Source organism: Botryllus schlosseri, chromosome 4, assembly GCF_051294905.1.
Source record: "Botryllus schlosseri isolate E-star chromosome 4, Bs_hap1, whole genome shotgun sequence".
Lineage (NCBI taxonomy): Eukaryota > Metazoa > Chordata > Ascidiacea > Stolidobranchia > Styelidae > Botryllus > Botryllus schlosseri.
Window position 1 is genome coordinate 29,937,311 of NC_137239.1, and position 21,758 is coordinate 29,959,068.

Here is a 21,758-nt window from a genome sequence, read left to right on the forward strand (position 1 = left end):
GTAAAATAAGTTGACAGAAATTGATTTCAGAATATGCTTTGTCGTCTTATTGAGTTATTGATGTTTTAATATGTTTAAGCCAAGGGTGTGTCGAACTGAAATTTCCGTGGACGACATTTGCAGTGTGGCTACCTTTAATGGACCATATATAACACAGGTGTAACTTATGTAATCCAAAACAAAGGTAACCCCAAAACGAGCGCTGAAAAGCGGAACTGTCCCCTAAAACGAGAAAACCACTAATATCAATTAAGAAAGATGTTGAATATAGCATACACTGACCGAGAAATCAGATATACATCCCGTAGTCAGATGTATGTGTTGGTTTTTGGTGTAGGAAACATTGATTCCTATTGTGATCACTCAGTGTTAGGCACTCTAACAGATCCGGTAAAGTTGACCTTCAGCAGCTTCTTTTAAGTTAGTAACATAATTATTTCAGTCTGGCTGATTCGTGCCATGGAAAACCATAAAAAACCGCATATGAATAGTAAATATTTAAATAATGATTATATTGCAACAATAGTCAATAGTGATGATGAGATAAAATTTATTCATATTCGCAAAATGTTTGAACATCAAATTTTACATGACGCAAAGAAATTGATTGCGTAGGCCTACAGTTCCTGAAAGAGTTGTGAGAAATATGAAAATTTATAGGTATTGGCTATACCCCTGATTGGAATCGCTGGCCTTTTTGCCTGATATATCAGGTGAGCAGCGATGATTTTCCAAGTTAAAGTAATTTAATAAAAAATAATTATGGAAATTCTATGGAAGTGAGATAGAAACATGTTGCTTTCGCAGCTTTTGAGCCCAAAAGTAGCTTTCTAGCGTAAGCGGTTATCAAGATATGGCTGAATAAGCCGTGAAATTGCACGGTCACTAGAGAGTGCAGGAACCTGAAATGATGATAGAAGTAATTCATTCGAGATTTGGTACCAAATATCAAAGGCACTTTTTGAAATTCAAATTTTTCTTTTTTTCACTCTACCCTATTATAGGTATATAGGATGAAGGAATTTAGGTGCTGCCCGCGGGCGATCTGAAGTGTTGTATCCGGCCCGCGACGTCAGTTGAGTTTGACACCCCTGATTTAGACTCTTCTGCGGCTGATAAGAGTAGCTGGATCTAAATTGTGTACTTTGAAAATATAACAGAATACCAGTGAGTAGCCCGCTGCAAATAACGAGTCAAATATTGCAATAACTGAAAATAGTTGAATCTGTATCAGGATCAGGATATTTATATATGATTGGTGAAGCTACATATTTTAATTGCAATAAATAGGCTTCATACTAAAAATAGTACATTGAACTTTAGAGACCTGCTCACCACGATGAATCAAATTTCATGCGGGTGAATTTATATTTTGTGATACGATTGTTGATATACAATGTTATTTCCAATTCTCTACTAGTTGCTGACGATTACCCCCTGACGAGTGTCAGCCGAAAATATGCGGGTTTATTTCAATATCAATATACTATTCAATTGTATATTGAAGTTCTGTACCTCACAGAAACTAATCAAATGTGTAGATTTTTTTCAATTTGTTTAAATTGTTGTAATTAAAAATGATTCTTTTATTCTCAGGATCTGTATATAATGAGAATCTTGACATGTCTGTGCTCAAAATCGACCCAAGCTTCGTCGAACCTGTTCCAACGCATTGTCCGTCACTTTCCAGACGAAGGAAACCTCTCTCTCGCGTTCACGTACGGCTCGGGAGTATTCCCCCAACATGGCCACATTGACATGGCCGCTAACATGATCGACTTCATATTTGTCGTAAGAGACTCGGAGAAATTCCACGAAAAAAATATGCAAACAAACGTCACTCATTACTCAGCCTTAATGCGAAAACTTGGGAGTTCAAGAGTCGCGCATTTTCAAAAAAATTACGGAGCACGCGTCTTTTACAACACTCTTATAAACTGCGAAGGCAGACTTATAAAATATGGCGTGATTTCAAACTCAAGTCTACAGAGTGATTTACTAAACTGGGACAGTCTATACATCGCTGGCAGGCTTCATAAACCTGTCAACGTAGTCCATCATTATTTTGAGGACAATCCAGAATTAATGTTAGCAATGCGACAAAATTTGTTAAGCGCTATATTCACATCGTTCCTTTTATTACCGGAGACATTCTCAGAAATGCAGTTATATCATCAAGTGGCGGGATTGAGTTATCTCGGCGATTTTCGTATGACTTTTGGGGAAGATAAGGACAAAATTCGTAACATTGTCGAGCCAAATTATCAGCATTTTCAAGACTTGTACAGACCCATTTTGGATAATGTAACGTCTGATATGCAAGATTTTGTGTCTTGGCAACCTGCGTTGCAGAAGTTACAGGTCGATAGTTCGCCGAAAGCGAGGCACATTTATCTGGAAAAGCTGCCGTTACGATTGCAAATTCGTATGGCCCGCGAATTCGATAAAAGGGCAATGCAAATTCGTGATTTAGAAGAAATTCTTCGGAGTATCGCTAGATTTGGAAATATCGAAGATCCCGTGCGGGATGCCGTCATACACACTGTGAAAAAATCGGCGTGGAACCAAAGTATTCTGTCCTTGCTTAGCGCCGGGCTCATAAAAGGCTGGCGTTATAGCTTGCAGAAGATCAGAAAAATGTCCAAAGGAATTGTGAGGAGTTGGAGAACGTGATTGCGCTGAAGGTCAGTCATGAAAATTGTCATTTTTTGCTGTTGTCAACATTCTCAAAATATCAACTGTCAAGTAGTAAATGTCATAAACGCTTGAATGCATTTTACTCAGGCTTGTACAAATTACAATTCTCGTTAGTTGATGGTCAACTGTTGAGTTTTTTGAGTAGTTCCAGTTCTGGTTGCGGATTTTGAAAAGTGCAGTTCTAGTTTCGTGTTATAAAAAATCTTTATTAATATTTCCGAACAACTAGAAAGCACATATCAGCATGCAGCCATTACTGGCTCAGAGTCATCGCTACTAACAGTGACATATCCATTGGTTGGGATCTGCGGCCGAAACCCCTCCCGTTTAAAACTCAAAAGTTTGTCTTCTTTCTCCAATATTTCTGGGCTCAATAACAATGGATGAGTTGCTTCGGAATTGAATCTAATAAAAATTGAGTACCGTAACTTTCCATGCATAATGCGAAAAATTTTACTGTTAGGCTACCTAATGTAAGCCTACACACCAAATTTGATTCAATTCCAACCAGTAGCCGCATTGCTACAGGAGAAGAAAGTTTCTATTTATTATATAAAAATAAATTACCAAATATTTGAAAATTTTCTGTTCACCCCATGAAAGTGTTAGGTTGTCTATAGAAACGATGTTCTCCAAATTTGGTTCAATTTCGACCAGTGGAAGCGGAGTCATTGCCGTCGAAAAATTTGGATTTGAATAAAATAGTATTTACGGTGGGAACCACTATGATACATAATTAAAGAATTGGTCACCGTAAATACTATTTTATTCATAATCCAAATTTTTCGACGGCAATAACTCCGCTTCCAGTGTTTGAAATTTTGGTGACTCGAGTAGGAGCTTACTACTACTTACTTACTTAGGTAGATTCAAAGTCTGTCAATTCTACTTTTATTAGTTTCAGGTTGTATTTGAAAGTACTACTTCTACTCGTCCTTGACTAGATTTTTTTCGTTGCTACTTCTACTTAAGTAGCTTTCTTAACTACTTTGATCACTTCTGCATATGCTAATGCTTCTAGTAGAGACGTTACCAAAAGCAAGATGATCTGATTCATGTTGTTTTGGCAATTGCAGAAAGATTTAACCCGAATAATAACACTGTTCAACACATATTTTTAGGCAGACAAAGTAAGAGTGGTTTTAGGCGTCCTTAAGGGCACTGATTCCGAATATGACCTTGGTTTTTGCAAATTGGCTCTTGTTGTGGAGATAACCCATGGGGCTATTTTGACCCAAATCTCCCATTTTCGCGGTAATGACTAAATAAAAAATAGGCTCAGTCGTACTATAAAGTTTAGAAATTCAATCTACTCGTTATTTTTACACACAGAAGACTATTTTAAATGAAAATACAGCAACAGCACTATATTAAGGGGTAATTGATTTATCATAGTTACTGATACGGATATCATGTACATAAATAAACTCCAGTCGTGTATGATAAGTAATTACCTAGATACTCAGATAACGTGGTATTAATTCAATCAGTTTACGTCAACCACCTATAGTTAGTTTGAAATAATCAGTTGGAATATAATATTATTGATGTATTTTAAATTACAATTGTTTTTGGTACGATTTTCGCCTGTAAGCTATTTCGTGCAGTTTCTCGAAAGGTTCCTGCAATGGTCCGACATAATATGTTCAATTGCTCATCTCATCTGCCTTGATATCTTTTATTTGTCGTTCTGATGTCTTGGTAGAACCTCTACCCTTGCTAATCAACAAGGAAATCAAGAAATATATGAAGATGACAGAACAGGAAGTGAACTTTTATGCTCATGTTTGTGGTTGGGTGTTTTGTGATCATCTAAAAAGTTTTATTTACTACATCCTAGGAGAAATTACATGCAGTGAACTCCTTCCTAATGCGAAATTGGAATCTTTCATCGGTATTCGAATATACCAGATACCATAGATTTAAGTTTCTCGTTTGATAGGATTACTAGGTATACCCACTTTGTTGGCTCAGAGGAAAAATATCCATTTACCAGTCAAAAGAAATGAGACGCATATGAGTATTGAAGTTAAGCCTTTCAAGGACAAATTTTACAGCTTTATACTCCACTTTTAATCTTGGTAGAATGACCAATTGATACAGGACAATATGTATTTCCGTTGTGCAAAAGTACAATTTTTAGGATTGACAAACGGCTTTTTTGATAAACAAATATTTCGCATCATGTGATATTAATATTGATAGAATGACTGAGAACGACATGCGGGTTCTTCATAGTAGGTATTTAGGTATTTATGCGCAGTATAAAATTAGAAAAACTATGATTTGCTTCTTATGAAGTGAAATATTTAAGGGTAAATACAGTAATTTCAGGCTTTTTTTTGGGTATAAATATCTTCTGACCAAAAGCCAATCTGATAAAATTAATGTGATATTTGTAATCAGCAACCTCAAAAACCCCAGAAACGGCTCTCGGATGTTCTGCCTAATTTTTTTAAATTTTGTTGACCAGTGTAATCTATTAGAATGTAGAACATTGTCTGTTTTAGAAATAACCCTCCTCTCGACCCCTTGTTTCACCTTTCCCTCCTTTTCTCTAGGCCGGCTACTTGCCTGATTTGTGCATTCATTTATTCAGATTGAATGTGAAAGTAATCCTGCCGTTATGTCTTATTTTATAGGGATTTGTCCTCGTTTTCTCAAGAAAAGTGTATGGTACTCCGAGGAGGCTCGAAATTGGCTAAATCTCCTCTTTTTTACATTTCGAGCTAGTTGCTTGTACTTTCAACAACACTTTTAAGTGTGACCTTTGAGTGACTTTATTTGCTCTTCTCATATGTTGGGTGGTCCGCGATCTCATCAAATCTAGAATTCTATTAATTAGATCTATGCTTTAACAATTGGATGCTTAATCTCCCGCATTTACCGATACATGGCAACACAACTCTAATCTACAATTTGATGGTTTAATATGAATAATATGAATATGAAATAGCAACAGGTTGTCTGAAGATCACTGCATGTAAACGGCAATCTTCAATCTGCGCAAACAAGTTTTGCTAAATTCCTCTAACACAGCCAGGCCAGGATTGCTCGCGGCCGCAGCCAATTAGCGACAAGAGTGTTTCCAATTAGCGAGATTTTGCTGTGCAAACGAGACTCGATCTCGCTGAGACGATTGCGCGCGCTCCGCAATCGTCGCTAGCCTGATTTATCACGTCTCCAACAAGCCTAGTTTCGCTGGCTTGGAGAATCGCATCTGCAAAAGGCCCGGTGCAAACTATACCATCGATGGCCTGCACAATCGCATCTGCTTTGCCTGGCGCGCACCATATCATCGTTGGCCTGCACAACAATCGCATCTGCAATATGCCTGATACGAAAGATATCATCGCTAGCCTAACGATCGCGTCTCCGGCCTTGCATGTTTTGGCTGCTATCTCTCGATGGATTGTATGCGGATTTGCGATTGTGATTAATGAGTGACATCGCTTAACTGATTGACATCGAATGTCTGCATTTGACCGCAAACATGTGCGTGCGGACATTACGTAATTGATTTTCGCTAATACTTGAACATAACCATCGGAAGATGTGTGTCAATGCTTGAGGTATAAAAGATGAGAAAGGTTTGAAATTGAACCATCTGAAATCGGTGCCATTATAGAACAGATTCCATAACAACTCGGACTCTTTGACTAGTGCAAATCGTTGCCGAGGCTACGTAATATGCGTTGATATGCACGTAATACGCATTGAGAAAGCTCGCGTATTTAATTGTTCGCGAGAGATCAGGGAATCGCTAATTGAGAGCACTTCCGGACACGTCGTCAACGCGAGGCGATTGTATAATCGTCAGTTACGCATTACTTAACCCTAATGAATAAACATCACTTAACCCTACTGAATTGATGCTATAAAAATCGAAACCCCGCCCTTTTCATTTCAAACCCCTCCATTATTTTTCGGCTGGCTACGCGCCTGATTGCAGGTGTCATTAATTCTTTGGTGTTGGATTAACAAGCTAAGGCTCACATTGGGTAACGCTGTTTGCTGTATTAGCTGAAAATGATAAGATGTGGCATAACACTCAATGATGAACACTAGGGCTGTTCAATATGATTTTTTGGTGTCGGCTTTTATCCGGGTTCTAAGTAGGGCTGGGCAAAATCGAGTGATTCGATTCTGAATCACGTATAATGCTTCGAGTCGAGTAATCGAGTATCCCTCATTATGACATCATAACAAAATGTAACATGTCATAGTTCAAATATGTTGCTATTATGGCATATATTGTCTACGTTATCCATCACATTTAAGATACCTGGGTATTTTTCGACCATACCGATTATATTGTACTTGGTGACAAATTTGTGGGACTCCGACGATCATGACTTCGGAAATGTATTATTACCAGTAACGTTCGTAGCTTTGTATCATACGTTTCGTATGCTACCATTGCTACGATACGGCAAATCAAGGCCTCAACAGCGGAAATAGTATCGAAACTATAATTCTCGTTGATAAATTAACTTTCAGTGGCAAGGAGCGTATCATTTCAGTACTCGAAAAAATCGTCTTTTACTACTCGACTCGAATCATCGAAATTAATACTCGATTCAGATTCGAGTACTCGAATCATTATGCCCAGCTCTAGTTCTAAGTCACAAGTCAATTTCATAGTTTTGAATCGAGTCCACCCAAATCGACTTGTGCCGAGTCATTTGGTGGTGGGTGTCTGATTTGAAAGGCTACTTCCAATTTTTTCATTGTATCACAGTCTTGTGGTGTTTTGAAAGGCTAAAATCATTAATAACTAACAATTCAACTATTTTCCTGTCGGTCAAACTTCTGCCAGGCATCAACAGGACAACGGTTTTGTTCTTTTGTATCTTCGTTCAAAGTCACGCAATAGTCGTAAAATTCAAGTCGAACATCTCTATATGAAACTCGTTATGTACATTATCAAGTATCAGCCCCACACCAGTGTCCATATGAAGCAGAACAATAAATAAACATAGAATGACACTGTGATTGTCATGAGTTAAAGCACTAAAAGAAAGTTGAATAATGTGACGTAAAAAACAAACAACTCCAGGCACGGAAAGTCATGAGCCCAAATCAAGTGTTTACGGTGGAGAGAATGAAAGTGACAGTTGTGACAGTGCGTGGCCAATTATCGTATGGTGTTCAGACTTCTGAAGATTCAAATCTTGATAAAACCAATTCAGTGTGGTTCTTGATGAATGCTTCTGTAAGGCAGGTTTGCTCTTTCTCTCGATGCGAAAATACTTGAAAACTCATTCCGGTAATCTCCGAAGAACAACAGAACATCGTTTGGCAGCTATCAGATCCTTTTGTGTCCCTGAAAATATAGAACGTGATGATGTCACCATTCACCATATCGGTAGAAACTTAACTATGATGGCATCACGGATTGTTACACTAATTTTCACTCACAATATTGAAAGATCTTCTTGGAGGTACAGAACTCCAGTATACAGTTGTATATATTGATATTGAAATGAACCCAAATGTATTTGCCGGACACTCAATCGGGGTAGTCGTTAGCAACTAGTAAAGAATTGGAATGAACTTTGTATATCAACAATCGTTCACAAAATAATGAAATTTCGAATAATAGGGGGAAAAAGAGCGATTGAACTCAGTGTACCATTTTTCGATGGCACAAGAACTCGGTTGGCTTACGTCGATAAAAGCCACCCACAGCGGCCTCTCCTTCATATAGCAATAACCAATATATTCAGATTGTCGAAATTATTCCAAGATATCCTTCACAAACTTCACTAACCTGGTGAACCGCAAATTTTCACCTATTCACAAAAGGAACCCAACGCATTCCACATCTAATTCATTACTATAGACCAGTGGTCCTTAACATTTTTTCTTACAGCTCCCCCTTTCAGAAATATGCCTGGGCTAGCGACCCCCCCTACCCCATGTTTTGATAGTTGTACTAAAGACAATGCGGTAGAGGTCAAAGTGTGGGCACTCTTGGCGGGTTTGAACGGGACTATTTGGAATATTACAAGCTTGAATAGCGCATGATGATTTCTAATCAAATTAAACTATTTGGTAGCCTACATTGGCGGGTTCGACCTCAATGTAAGCTACACATCCAGATTTCACAACTGAGATTGACGATACGATGGAGATGTTTTGTTTTATTGCTTTGGCTATTCTACTGTACAAATATCTTTAACTATCAAAAGCGTTATCGAACGATGCCTCCAGTGCAGTGTGATGCAAGATAATATACCTAGTTTGACACATTCTACCGGCGAAACCCCTTATCTAGTTCCATTGAACTGTTAGGCCTAAGGGAGACGTCACAATCTAAAAGGTCACGCCACCACTGAAAGTTTTTGAAATACTGCTGACATCGTCGGCCCACAACGCGTGAGACGTGACGGAAATTTGGGATCTTCGATGAATTTTGACAAAAGCAAATTTTCATCGAAATATCAGGGATATCTAGAACTATATAGTTCTACCAGACATGGGGTAATCGCGATTAGTAATCGTAATCGATTACGACAATTACAGCATTTTCGAACGCCACTGCTCATGTTACGTCAGAAGCCGCAGTTAGCTTTGCGCGTCATTGCGAAAGAAGTATCCACATTCCACAGTAAATACATGTTCGATGTACGTACGTCATACATTAGTGTGATTGTAAGAACACCTGCCGTGTTTTATATCAGGTTATGAACACGTTCCACACGCCACTACCTTGCAGCATTATAATTTGTCTCCGTTCTGCCTAGTTTAAAATAGTAACTTATGTGTTGAAGTTTGGTTATGCTTAGTTAAACGCAGTTTGACCGTTGCTGCTTGGCGAGCAGTAGGCCTATCTAGTACGTACGGACACCGGACAAAGATTTGATATTTTGTACTCGTCAAATAAAACATTGAGGTTTTTACAACGAAGCAGTAAAATCAACAGCTGGTGATATATATATATATCATAACCGAACCGTTTTTGCCGTTTTTCGTAACTGCAGCTTGCAGTATTAAATTGATTAGGTTGAAAGCAGAATTTTATGTTCGCTTCTTCTTATTCTCGTATGACTCTACTTGAAATGGGCGCCAATCGTTATTTCACAATCATTTACTCAACATTGGGACCCACCGCCATGGCCATGTGCTTAAACATAATGTTAGCGTGGGATGCAGCTGGGATCAGGACCAAAACAGCAATTCGTCCCCCAGTCCAAATGTTGGTCTTTAACCCCTATATGATGGCAATCTCAAGTTGAAGACTGAATTTCGTCAATAATATTAGTAATTGCATTATATTGCACTTAGTTTTTAATCCTCTCTCAGCCCCCGATGGTCAGATCTACCTGTAGAGTTTGTTTGTTTGTTTGAGGTAATCATGGTTTTTGTCGACTACGACGGTCATTTACACCAGGCCGATTTTCTACATTTTTGATTCCGTATCTGCCAACTTGTAGCACGGCCCACTTCTAGGCTTTTTGTAAGACACCGCTTACGCGGATGAGGCGGCAAGGAGAAGCCCATATAAACCTCCAACACTTCGGTAGGGGTTGCCGGAGAACCCGTCCCTTGGAGAACCCGTCCCTACCAACTCGGCCCTCGGAGAACCCGGACCTTGGAGAACCCGGCCCTCGGTGAATTCCTCGGGAAATTTAGAAATTAAGTGTATTCACAAGTATTAATATGAATTAATAAAGTAATAATGTTATTATCAACTGATTTGTCGGTCTTGTAAGGAGTTCAGGGCATGCGTGGGATATTAGGGTTGCCGGGGGTGGGATATTAGGGTTGCCGGGGGTGGGATATTAGGGTTGCCGGGGTGGGATATTAGGGTTGCCGGGGTGGGATATTAGGGTTGCCGGGGTGGGATATTAGGGTTGCCGGGGGTGGGATGTTAGGGTTGCCGGGGGTGGAATATTAGGGTTGCCGGGGGTGGGATATTAGGGTTGCCGGGGGTGGGATATTAGGGTTGGTGGAGGTGGGATATTAGGGTTGCCGGAGGGGGATATTAGGGTTGGGGGAGGATATTAGGGTTAGGGTTAGGATATTAAGGTTGCCGGGGGTGGGATATTAGGGTTGGTGGAGGGGGGATATTAGGGTTACCGGGGGTGGGATATTAGGGTTGCCGGGGTGGGATATTAGGGTTGCCGGGGTGGGATATTAGGGTTGGTGGAGGTGGGATATTAGGGTTGGGGGAGGGGGATATTAGGGTTGGGGGAGGATATTAGGGTTAGGGTTAGGATATTAGGGTTGCCGGGGGTGGGATATTAGGGTTGGTGGAGGTGGGATATTAGGGTTGCCGGAGGTGGGATATTAGGGTTGGGGGAGGGGGATATTAGGGTTGGGGAGGATATTAGGGTTGCCGGGGGTGGGATATTAGGGTTGGTGGAGGTGGGATATTAGGGTTGCCGGTGAATACAATATTTCCCGAGGGTCGGCTTCACATTTAATACAAAATTGTTCGCGGGCCGCATTCTCCGAGGTCCAGAGTAGTCGAAAAACACCGTGAATACCACAACAAGTAGACCACGCGTGCTTGATATGCAAAATTTCCCGAGGGCCGGGTTCTCCGAGGGCCGAGTTGGTAGGGACGGGTTCTCTGGTAATCTCGGTAGGAACTATTGGTGTTGCAGCCATGGATTATACCACTGCGCTATCTCGCCACACAATTACCTACCTGTAGAGCTGGGGGCACGTAATAAATAGTTCATATTATCTTGTTATAATTACTTTAGTGTATGTTGTTAATTCGTGACCTCCGATTTGTTATATAATCAAAAGATATTGTAGTGGCTCAAACGTAGTGACTAAAAGAAAAACTTTCGTGAGACGCACAAACAAATTGTCATGTCTTTTATCATGACTGCATGTCTAGCAACTCAAGTTGTAAACTACTAGGGTCAGTGGCCACATTAACTACAATAGGACTTGAAAACAATTTCATCATGGGCAAAAAAGCATTCATTCCGTCAATGCGGCCGTTGAACTTAACAATCAAGTCAAAGATCCATTGGTTTGATGGTCTGATAGCATTGTAAAACATGTTGTAACACCACTTGCTCTTAATTAAGTCTGATGATAAGCAAACTTAAATTTGAGTGCCCATACAAACGCATTTGAGTGTGAGCATACTTTCTGACGTGATTTGAGTAACGAAATCGTTGCTGAGTAGAGAATCGTTACTCGACAGCAAAGGAATTGGTCTCCACCCTTAATTATAAACTCGAGTTTCCAAGCCAAGCAAGTGTAGTTTTTAAATATCAATTTTTTTGTTTGTTATAGATTGATTTTTTATTATTTTTGTTGGATTTTCGAACGTCAATGGGAGCTGCAAGTAGGCAAGCTGGGAGCCGTGGTTGGGAATCACTGGTCTAGAGAGGATTTTCAAGTTTATTAGGTCTCTCAAAAATACTCTATTAGGTCTCTCAAAAATACTCTATAACTATGTTGGTTCACGAAATACTTTTTGAGTCTCCTTCGAGCTCGCTCTCCAACCTATTGGAAAATTTGGGGTGTGGCAGTTATGGCCCTAGCAAGAATGCAAATCGTTGGGCGCGATAAATTGACCTCTATAAAAATGGGCAATAGGTACATTATGACGTAACAAGCATCTTTTTAAAGGGAATTTGTTATCTCATTAGGCTTTTTCAGCACAATCCACCTATTGTCTTCCAGCATAGCTTCTAAGATGTAAAATAAATGTAATCGTGAGTAATCGTGATTACTTTTCCAATGTAATCGTAATCGACTACTCACTGATTTTGCTGTAATCGTAATCTTAATCGCGTTATTCGGTAGTAATCGTAATCGCAATCGCAATCGATTACATTCATGAAGTAATCACCCCATGTCTGAGTTCTACCATATAACTTTGTATTCCTCTGAGAACCGTCGTCTATAGTCTATACCGAATGAACTGCGCAAAAAGATCAAAACCATTAAATACATATTCACTGCGAATAACTATGAGTTAGTTGTCGTCTTGACTTCCAGCGAACCCCACTGTGTTAGGGGTTAGGGTCCTTACTGTGCACTCCATCGCACCTACCCTCCTACGGCATACGTTATCTGTTAACTCACGATAAGGGTATTATCTTCCATTGCATATTTTAAGTGTTAAGTTGTAACATATAAGATAGTTTTATCATAGCTGGGTGCTGGGTTTACTATTAAAAACCAAAGTAGGCCTACAACATTCACAGCCACCCTACCATTCCTTTCTGCGAGCCAGCTATTGTTACAGACATGGCTATTTTATATCGAAGAACAGCGGAATTGGACGCCGCAATAGAGTTTATTATGATATATTTTGAAACTTAGAATTATCATGCAGTTCTTTTCAGTATTTGAAAATGAGTGTTGAAATATGAGATCTTTACCAAAATCAGTCGTGCTTTGAAGATCTAGAAATAGAACATTGCTGTTATTGTTTCGTTTCAACATTCGACTTAAGACACACTTTTCTGGTAATATGAGCCGGAAAACTGAATTGGAAAAGCAGTAGGAGAGGGAAGTAACGAAAAGATTGTCATTTACTTGTACACATGGTTTAGCCGTAACTTATGATGGATCACGTTTTTATATTAAAAGACGATTTTGTGTACATTGCGCAGTACTGGTGTAACCTAACCAGCTTCGACAGTCGTTTGTTTGATTGCACTGCTCCATCTCGCGACCCATTTGGTCTTTTTTGTCATACATTTTCATTTCTTCAATAGTTGCTAATTGCTCATGAGCATGGTTGGGATTTAGTAATCATTTTATGTTGCCTACTTAAGCGAAATTGAAATAAAAAGATCCCCTGTTATCCGTAATGATGAAAAAACAATGTACTGAAGAGCAAAACTACTTTGTGCTGTGTCATAATTGACTGTGGTGTTGCGATATCAAACTTTACTTGAAATCTCTCCAAGGAGAAAAATGCAGCCATTAAATTATTGTTCATTTAACGAGGAAACTTATTAATATCTTTGCTGTACCGAGAGTTGATCAAAGTAATCAAGAAAGCTACTTGACTAGAATTAGAATAGCAAAGTAAAAATCTACTCAAGTACGAGTAGAAGTAGTAATTTTAAAAAGCGACCTAAAACTACTTGAAGTAGAATTGACTTTGAATCTACTCGAGTAACTAGTTGTGAAAATGATTGTAATTCGTTCGCATGGACTGAGCTATGCGGAAGGATATTGAGAGCTTGATTTATATTGATGCATACCAGGAGGTATCAATTTTGGACAGAATAAGCATTCGTCCACATCATGAGATTCAAATGATAGTATTGATATGGAAATGCGATACTAATCCTTTCGAACACATCATGGCATGGTGCTCTCCTCCATATGCCAAATCAACCAAATTTTTTTCAAAAGATTTTATTCAAATCGCACACAAAGGGAGACAGTGATCTCCGGATCAGAAAAAACTTGATTTTATCGAAATCGGATAAGTCCTGAGAATTTATCGCAGTATGAAAAATAACACTTTTTGCGTTCAATGAACCATGTCAAAGTGGCATTTCTGAACAACTTATTTTGGAATAATCTTGATACATGACGGGCTTGAGTTTCGTGGGTGAATCAACGTTTTTGAGACTGCTGTTAAGTGAGCTTTGAATATGAACAATAATATGCTGGATATTTCACAAGTCTATGGGTCAAATGAGCAGAGACAGCTGGGCCGCCAAGGAAATCAGTCATGCATGACAGAATTTTCTGGGCCGAATTGTGAAAAAAGGTTTACTTCAAATTTATTGAGTAAGGTATCATATGAAAGCTAAGAACAAATGCAACACAGTAATAGGAATCCCAATAGTGATTTCAAGGATCTAAGCCAGGGGTGGGCAAACTTTTGAGCTCGTGGGCCGCATTCAGCATCTGAATCCATTCGCGGGCCGCACTATAAAAATTTGAGTTGATAAATCAAAACGCAATATTGGTATTTGATTATATGGTGAGAACATGGAGATGATATATATGCTTATTTATAACATACCAAACATTGCTTTGATTTTATCGTACACGCGTCAGAAACAGTGCCGAGATTTCATAAGCTGGTCGACCTCAATAACCAATTTGTAAAAACTATAGAGATGAAAGTCGCTTGTCCCGATTCTTAAAACAGGATTGAAATTCAAATCTGTGAGCAGCGATCTGTTCATAGATTTACTATTTCCCCTTTTGGTTCAGTTCCAGGACACAAAATGCTGACAGCATCATAACCATGTTAGCTTCAAACATGCTTCAACTATGTGTAGATAAAATATAAATACACTAATCATAAGCATTCAGAGAACGAATCTACCTAAGACAGGCGCGAATCGTTTTTATAAGCAAGATATTCACCTTAGAACAGCGGTGAAAGATTTCGCGTCCCCCTTATCGTCATATTACAAAACGCAACCAGGATGCTAGTAAACCTAACGGATATAGTTTGATGGCATGGATGAGAGATTCTTAAATATGAAACTCAGACTAAATACAGAGCAATAACTATGAATAGTGTGTATATCACGCGAAGCGCGAAAAAAATCCAGTTGAGCTCAGCTTCACGCCCCCCTTCAAATGCTTTCACGCCCTCAAGTGGGGCGGACTCCCAGTTTGAGAACCAGTCTTAGAATTATCATGGTGAAATATACCGGTACTAAGAATTATCATGGTGAAATATACTAGGAAAAAGTTTAATCAAGTCCCTGCATTAATTCGATTTTTAATTCAATATTTTTAATAAATTACTTTGGACTCTCGCGGGCCGCACAGAACGGTGTTGCGGGCCGCATGCGGCCTGCGGGCCGTAGTTTGCCCACCCCTGATCTAAGCAGTGTTATAGCAAGAAAACTAAGGTCATGATATTTCCCCTGTGTCTAAAGGTATTTTGGGTGGTATAATTTCTACAGCTGCTTGGTTTTTGGTTACGTGATTAAGTATATTAATTAGCTAGCAATATCCATTTCATTCCATGGTGCAAGTGATATCAAATATTTAATCAAGCTATTATTCAATCAAAGACATAAGGAAACAGCCGACAGAGTGCCTAGTTCTATAACATACCGGTACATAACATTTTACTCTAACATGTCAGAGTAACCAATACATAGACAGTCATGACAGTGACAGTGTTGGGATCCAGTCACTACCTTCGAGTCACGAGTCATCTCGAGTCATTGCACATTTTGACTCGAGTCAAGTCAAAGTCACCCGTTTTTTGGAGGTGACTTGAGTCAAGTCGAGTCAAATCAAATTGAATTTTCGTCACAATTCAAGTCAAATTGAATTTTCGGTGTATGAGTGATGATTGAAAGTCATTACACTTTGCTAGCTGAGTGAAGGACAGATTAATTGGCCATTTCTCTTGAGTCAAATAACTAATATAAAGTAAACTAACATGCAAAAAGGTGTGGTATCGCTCACGCACACGTAGAACTGCTATTAAAATACGTGAGTAGCTGTACAGTTACATGCTACAGTCAGTTATTATCAGCCAAATATAGGACCGAATACGAAGCCCCGAGAAGTTGAAACAAATTGATATGGTACAATAGCCTACACCACCCATCTACACATCCGTAAGGATATAAACACACATACTGCATTTGTTCGATTTAAATCGTACGAGGCGGTTGACAAAGGTGATCACTGCGCACTGTAAGCATTGAGCCCTCCAAGAAAGATTATTAGATTAATCTACTACTAGTACGACAGTGTAAGCTGTAATCATTTCGTTTGCGGTCAATTTATTTGTGATGTAACAATGGAGGATCAGTGTAACATACAATCAGTGAATGACTGTTTGCTCTCATAAGTGACACCGGCGAATCTCGAACAATCCGAACATACACAAGATACAGTGATTTAATCGACGCCATTTACTTAATGACTTGAACTTGACTCGTAAATTTTGCTCCGAGTCACGAGTCAATGAAGATTTCTAAAGCTCCGAGTCAAGTCAAGTCATACGAAAAAATTGACTTGAGTCATCCCAACACTGAGTCATGGTAAAATGATCAGTAAAAGGACAACATTCGTGCTACACTCTGATTCCCAGGCATCGTTTAAGAGGTAGTAGTTGGAAATATTATTGTCATCACAATATTTGGGGATATTGTCAACAATATATTTTCATTATCGCCTCGACAATTGGTCAAATCTCATACAGGTAAATTACATAGCCTACTGGTAGCGCAATCATTCTCTCATCTGGCCAGTCGATAACACTTGCAAAACATCTTCACTTTCACTTTCATAGTTTTGACTCGAGTTCGAGACCAAGTCATTATGTTCGCTGTTCAGTTTCGAGTTCAACCCCGGATTCCCGGTTCAACCTACTTTTTTCAACTCTGCCGAGTGATATAAAATGGCTTAGATTCATAATATCGTAATAAAGTCATGCTCGTATTTGGTCAATCCATATTAGAACCCCTGAGTGTGCCTTTTGAGGTATTGTTCTGTAACACGAAATTTTAATTCATGAAGTTGAGTGAGGTGCATTTTCGGAATGCAAAATTAATGCAAGCAACAAAACATTGGTTGACCATCCAACGACCAAGCTGCGTTACAAGAAGAAATCATTGGAAATATCATAGGATGCTATACAAAGCACAATCAGTTGCAAATATTGCTTTATAATTCGTGTCAATAATTTGTATCTAACCGTTCTTCCTTTGAGCACCTCATCTATCCGGGGATTGAATTACCAGCTATTGCTTAATATCAGAAAAAGAATTATATTAGGCCTACTTTGTTGCGCTTTTATGGTACTTTTCTTTGAACGTCACTTGTTGCTGTGCTCCCAAATTCCATCTTCACTTTGTCGCAATTTGATGAAATATATTTATATTCTAGCTAGCGTTTCATTTCGCAAACTAATACCAGGGTTGTAATGACTCGAGTCAGACTCGAGTCACGATTTTCGGATGACTCGACTCAAGTCAATCTGTGTATTGACTCGACTTGGACTCGAGTCATTGCGCATGACTCGAAGCAAGTCATTGACTCGAGATTCAGACGGCGAAGACCGACATTTCATTGTAATTTCGAAGCCAACACACTATTGGGATTTCGTTTGTTGGTACTGGTGCTTGAAAATGCGACCAGAAACTGCTAAAAGTGAGGAAAATTGATATATTATAAATGCGAACCATTCAATATCACCAAACAGAGTTAAAAAAGTGGGTTTAAGAAGACTTTAACTGGAATCTGAGCAGTCAACACAATGACTTGGACTCGGACTCGAGTCATAATACCATGACTCGGACTCGATCCTCTGCTCGCTGACTTGGACTCGGACTTGACTCGGTGGGAATTGAAAATGACTCGAGTCAAAAAGATAAAAGTGAGATTGACTTGTGACTCGGCGCCTCGTGACTTGGTTACAACCCTGACTAATACCAATACAATCAAGCTTCTTGGTCATTGTATTTGGATATGATACCCAATTTTGTAATGATACGTCATTATGGAAAAATATGGATTGGGCTGGGTGGTGAAACGATATTGGCCATTCTCTGTAAACAGTTCGTCATTCTTATACATTATCTTTAAAACTGCAATTCTCGACCATTTGTCACCATCAGTTTAAAAATCATCTATAAGTAGATAATTTGGTCATTTTAATCCCTACTAATATAGAACAGTCAAACTTGAATGGTCCAACAAATATGGTAATCACACTGAGTGTGAAAGTCAGGATATATTAAAACATGTCAGCATACATGATATATTTCATTGATGCCATTTAGAGATCGCACAGCCTGATTGCTGATTGATGTATCTATCTGGTCCATAATGAGGTTGCAGAGGATATACTTGTGACCAACCCGCAAATTTTACTACTGTGTTTGAATACGAAAAATGGAAATTTGACGTTCTCGACATTAAAAATGTCTCTACAATTGATGATTATCAATTGTATAAAATTTTTGGATGACTATGAACATGTACTTTGTGTTTCAAGTTCTGTTTTGCTTGCATTATGATTGATGAGGCACTGCCTCTTATGACCGCACGTTCCATATCAATGCCAGTCACAAATGTCAATTCTGCACACAATTTCAATTATGCACTTGGACGGGTGACGCATACATGTGATTGAGCTTTCAAGATGAATCTTTGCCACTTACAAAGAATAATTACTATGGAACCAAATCATATCTGTATAGTGCAGTTATCAAAATTATAGTTTTTAACCATGCGCAGCTGTTTTCCGCCCGACTATTTGAACTAGAGGTCGACCGATATTGATTTTTACAGGCCGATACAGATACCGATATTTCGACGCTCACAGGGCCGATAACCGATATCGTAGGCCGATATTAATATGGAAGGAGCAGAGAACTATTTCGCCAAAAATATTATATATTAGGCAAGGTGGCACTTGGTCATGCCACAGAAAGGTGAACAACAAACGAGAAAACTGAAATCGAAAAGACTTATTGCTTAATTGTGAACATTCGTTGAAATTTGGGATAACCCGAAAATCAAAACATGATACAGAATTGCAGATCAGTTCAGAAAAGGTAGATTGTAGTTAGATATAAAATATCGGTCGCGATATCGGCCTAGATTGGCCGATACCGATATTCGAGAAATTTCCAAATATCGGCGCCGATAATCGGCCAAGCCGATAATCGGTCGACCTCTAATTTGAACATGTCATTTATAGAAATAATGTAATGCATCTAAATAATCTATGCACCACTCACCAAAATATTAAATTTAAAAAGCTGGAATATAAAGTAAACCCTGCTCCAAGCTATTACATATGCTTAATGAAGCATTAATCTATTATATATCAAAAAGGTGAATAAAATATATAACCCAAAATACCTTTAGACACATGGTAAATATATGAATATAGTTTTCTTACTACAACGCAACTTGGATCCTTGAAATCACTATTGGCATTGCATTACACAGTGCTCGTTCTTAGCTTTCATATGATACCTTACTCGATAAATTTGAAGTATACCTTTTTCACAATTCAGCCTGGTAAAAGTCATCACGCATGACTGATTTTACTCCAGCATTACCTTTAGCCCCCTGTTAACCACAAACGGCTAGGTTATTATCATAATAAAAATATTCGAAGTGAGTGTTAGACTCATAGTTTAGTCAAAGAGCAATACAGAGAAGTTGTATCGGACACTCTGCTCGATTAGTATACGTTAATAAAAAATATGGCGGATCGTAAAAACGCCATATAGTGTAGCTTTATTTTCGGAAAATAGAGGCATGGCTACACTTGCTTTTATACTTCAACATGAATGTTCTCCAGACAAACAAATGAACTGAAACTAATTCGACCTCAAAGTATAATACTGAGAATTGAAAGAGAAATACAAATAAAGAGCGGAAGATTTATTTCATGTCCTTTGTCCAGAAAGTTTCTGAGGTGATCTGTTAAAACAGGTCTAACGCTCAAAAAATTTGGGGTCCACTTTTCCTGATTAGGACACTCCATGGGCTGCTAGACTACAATATGATAGGTATTGTTAGATTGATGATGAGCCATATTTACTGTGATGAAAGATTTCATGTGGGCGACAATGCGGTGTGAACGGGACCACATAACCCACCACCTAAATTATATTCACTGATAATTTCGTGAAAACATATTTGTCACTACATATCTACTGTTTGCGACGACAATTCCGGGCTGTATTTAACTTTTATGAAAATTAAATGTTGATGCCCTGAAATTCCTTAGGCTATCTTTCTGATTGGAGGACTAAACTACTTCTACTTGACAAACTGAAAATTAGCGAGTAGAGGCATGAGGGGTAACTTTGGACAATGTAGGCTACTTTTTTGTATTCCTTTCACTCTATTGTGAAACCTCATAAATAGCCTTATTTAGTAAGAGTTGATGAGAGCAGTGGCTAAAACTGAAACAAAATAGAATGTCTGGCCTATTGCATGATTTTTACCTAATCCCCCCCCCCCCCCCCTAAAAAAAATTGGGTAGTTTATTACGGTTGATGCCCTCCCTTATTCATCCGTTATCACAATTGCCCCTCATGCCTTCACCATTTGTGACTTATAAGGGGTATGATGATAAGGGGTATCCCGCTGGCGGTGTCAGCAATCGACAGCAAGCACATGTTACCGTGATTTATTGCCGATTTTACCAAAAATATACACTTTGTCACTTTCCCTTTCCTATGTCCTCTGATGGATATGTTTGTCTTGATTGACGATATCCCATATTCAGCATATCTTTAGGAGTATGTGATAGGTTTTTGAAGTAGCTTACATCCGATTACAATCTCTCGGTTCATTGCCTACCCATATTTTCATATTTAGGCAAACTCTTAATTTATTAACCTTCTCATTCCATTGTAAAGAGCCATCAGGCCGGTCATAACGAATCTAGTTGACGATACACTTTGACACAGATGAAGCAGCCACTTTTCAGAGCTCTAAATATCACATTGTCCAAAGGTACCCTGTTCTGATAAAATTTGACGGGGTAACTTTGAACATCACATGTTCTTATATTGATCTAAGGGTGAGCCCACTGATATTTTTGCCATGGATTAAGACTGCTTAGAGGTATCTGCTGCCAAGTTTTGAATCTATGAATCACATGCTATCTATGTTTGGTTGCAATAATTTTATTGGCAATCAATTTTGATGAAATCGAACCCAGCCATTAATTTATCAATGCTGGGTCAAGTTTATCTGGTAGTGCAATGAATCCACCTTTTATTGAGACTACTTGTAGTACTTCTGCCTGATGAAAAAGAATCGGACATCCAGCGGCAACTCTTTCCATCATTAACTATTTAAATCGTTTACTGCTTAATGTCCAAAGTTACCCTTTAAGTACAAAGTTACCCCGGTTTACGGTAACTTGATTTTGATTGTCCGACTGCTTCTGAAAGAACTGCAAATATGCCGTTTCCTAGCTTAATACCGTTGCCAAATATCGCATACCGGTATAATAATTGGCCTTCAACGAGCCTGAAACAAATGACAGATCACCCATTGATAATCGTAACCGAACTAAAAGTCTGACACACGGCTGTGAATTACTTGCAGAAAAACATATAGTTTACAATTTAACCTTGAATGAGAACCGCTGGCTA

The 21,758-nt window shown here is 38.8% G+C and overlaps 2 protein-coding genes across 3 annotated transcripts in view; one reads left to right on the forward strand and one right to left on the reverse strand.

Moving 5' to 3' along the window:
* Nucleotides 1-648: 648 nt before the first annotated feature.
* The window catches only part of LOC145437802 (phosphatidate cytidylyltransferase, mitochondrial-like), a 28,012-nt gene continuing 6,902 nt past the window's right edge, over nucleotides 649-21,758 (forward strand). The window contains exon 1 of the mRNA XM_080315104.1: nucleotides 649-2,684. Within this exon, the coding sequence (XP_080171230.1) occupies nucleotides 1,609-2,673 (1,065 nt within the window). The 5' untranslated portion in view covers nucleotides 649-1,608 and the 3' untranslated portion in view covers nucleotides 2,674-2,684. The remainder of the gene's footprint in view (nucleotides 2,685-21,758) is intronic.
* Nucleotides 7,535-21,758, reverse strand: part of LOC145437797 (uncharacterized) — a 32,575-nt gene continuing 18,351 nt past the window's right edge. Inside the window, exon 4 of one of the 2 annotated variants that reach the window (XM_080315098.1) lies at nucleotides 7,535-8,023. In XM_080315098.1, coding sequence (XP_080171224.1) covers nucleotides 7,959-8,023 — 65 coding nt within the window. In that variant the 3' untranslated portion in view covers nucleotides 7,535-7,958. The other variant, XM_080315099.1, reaches the window with a different exon arrangement.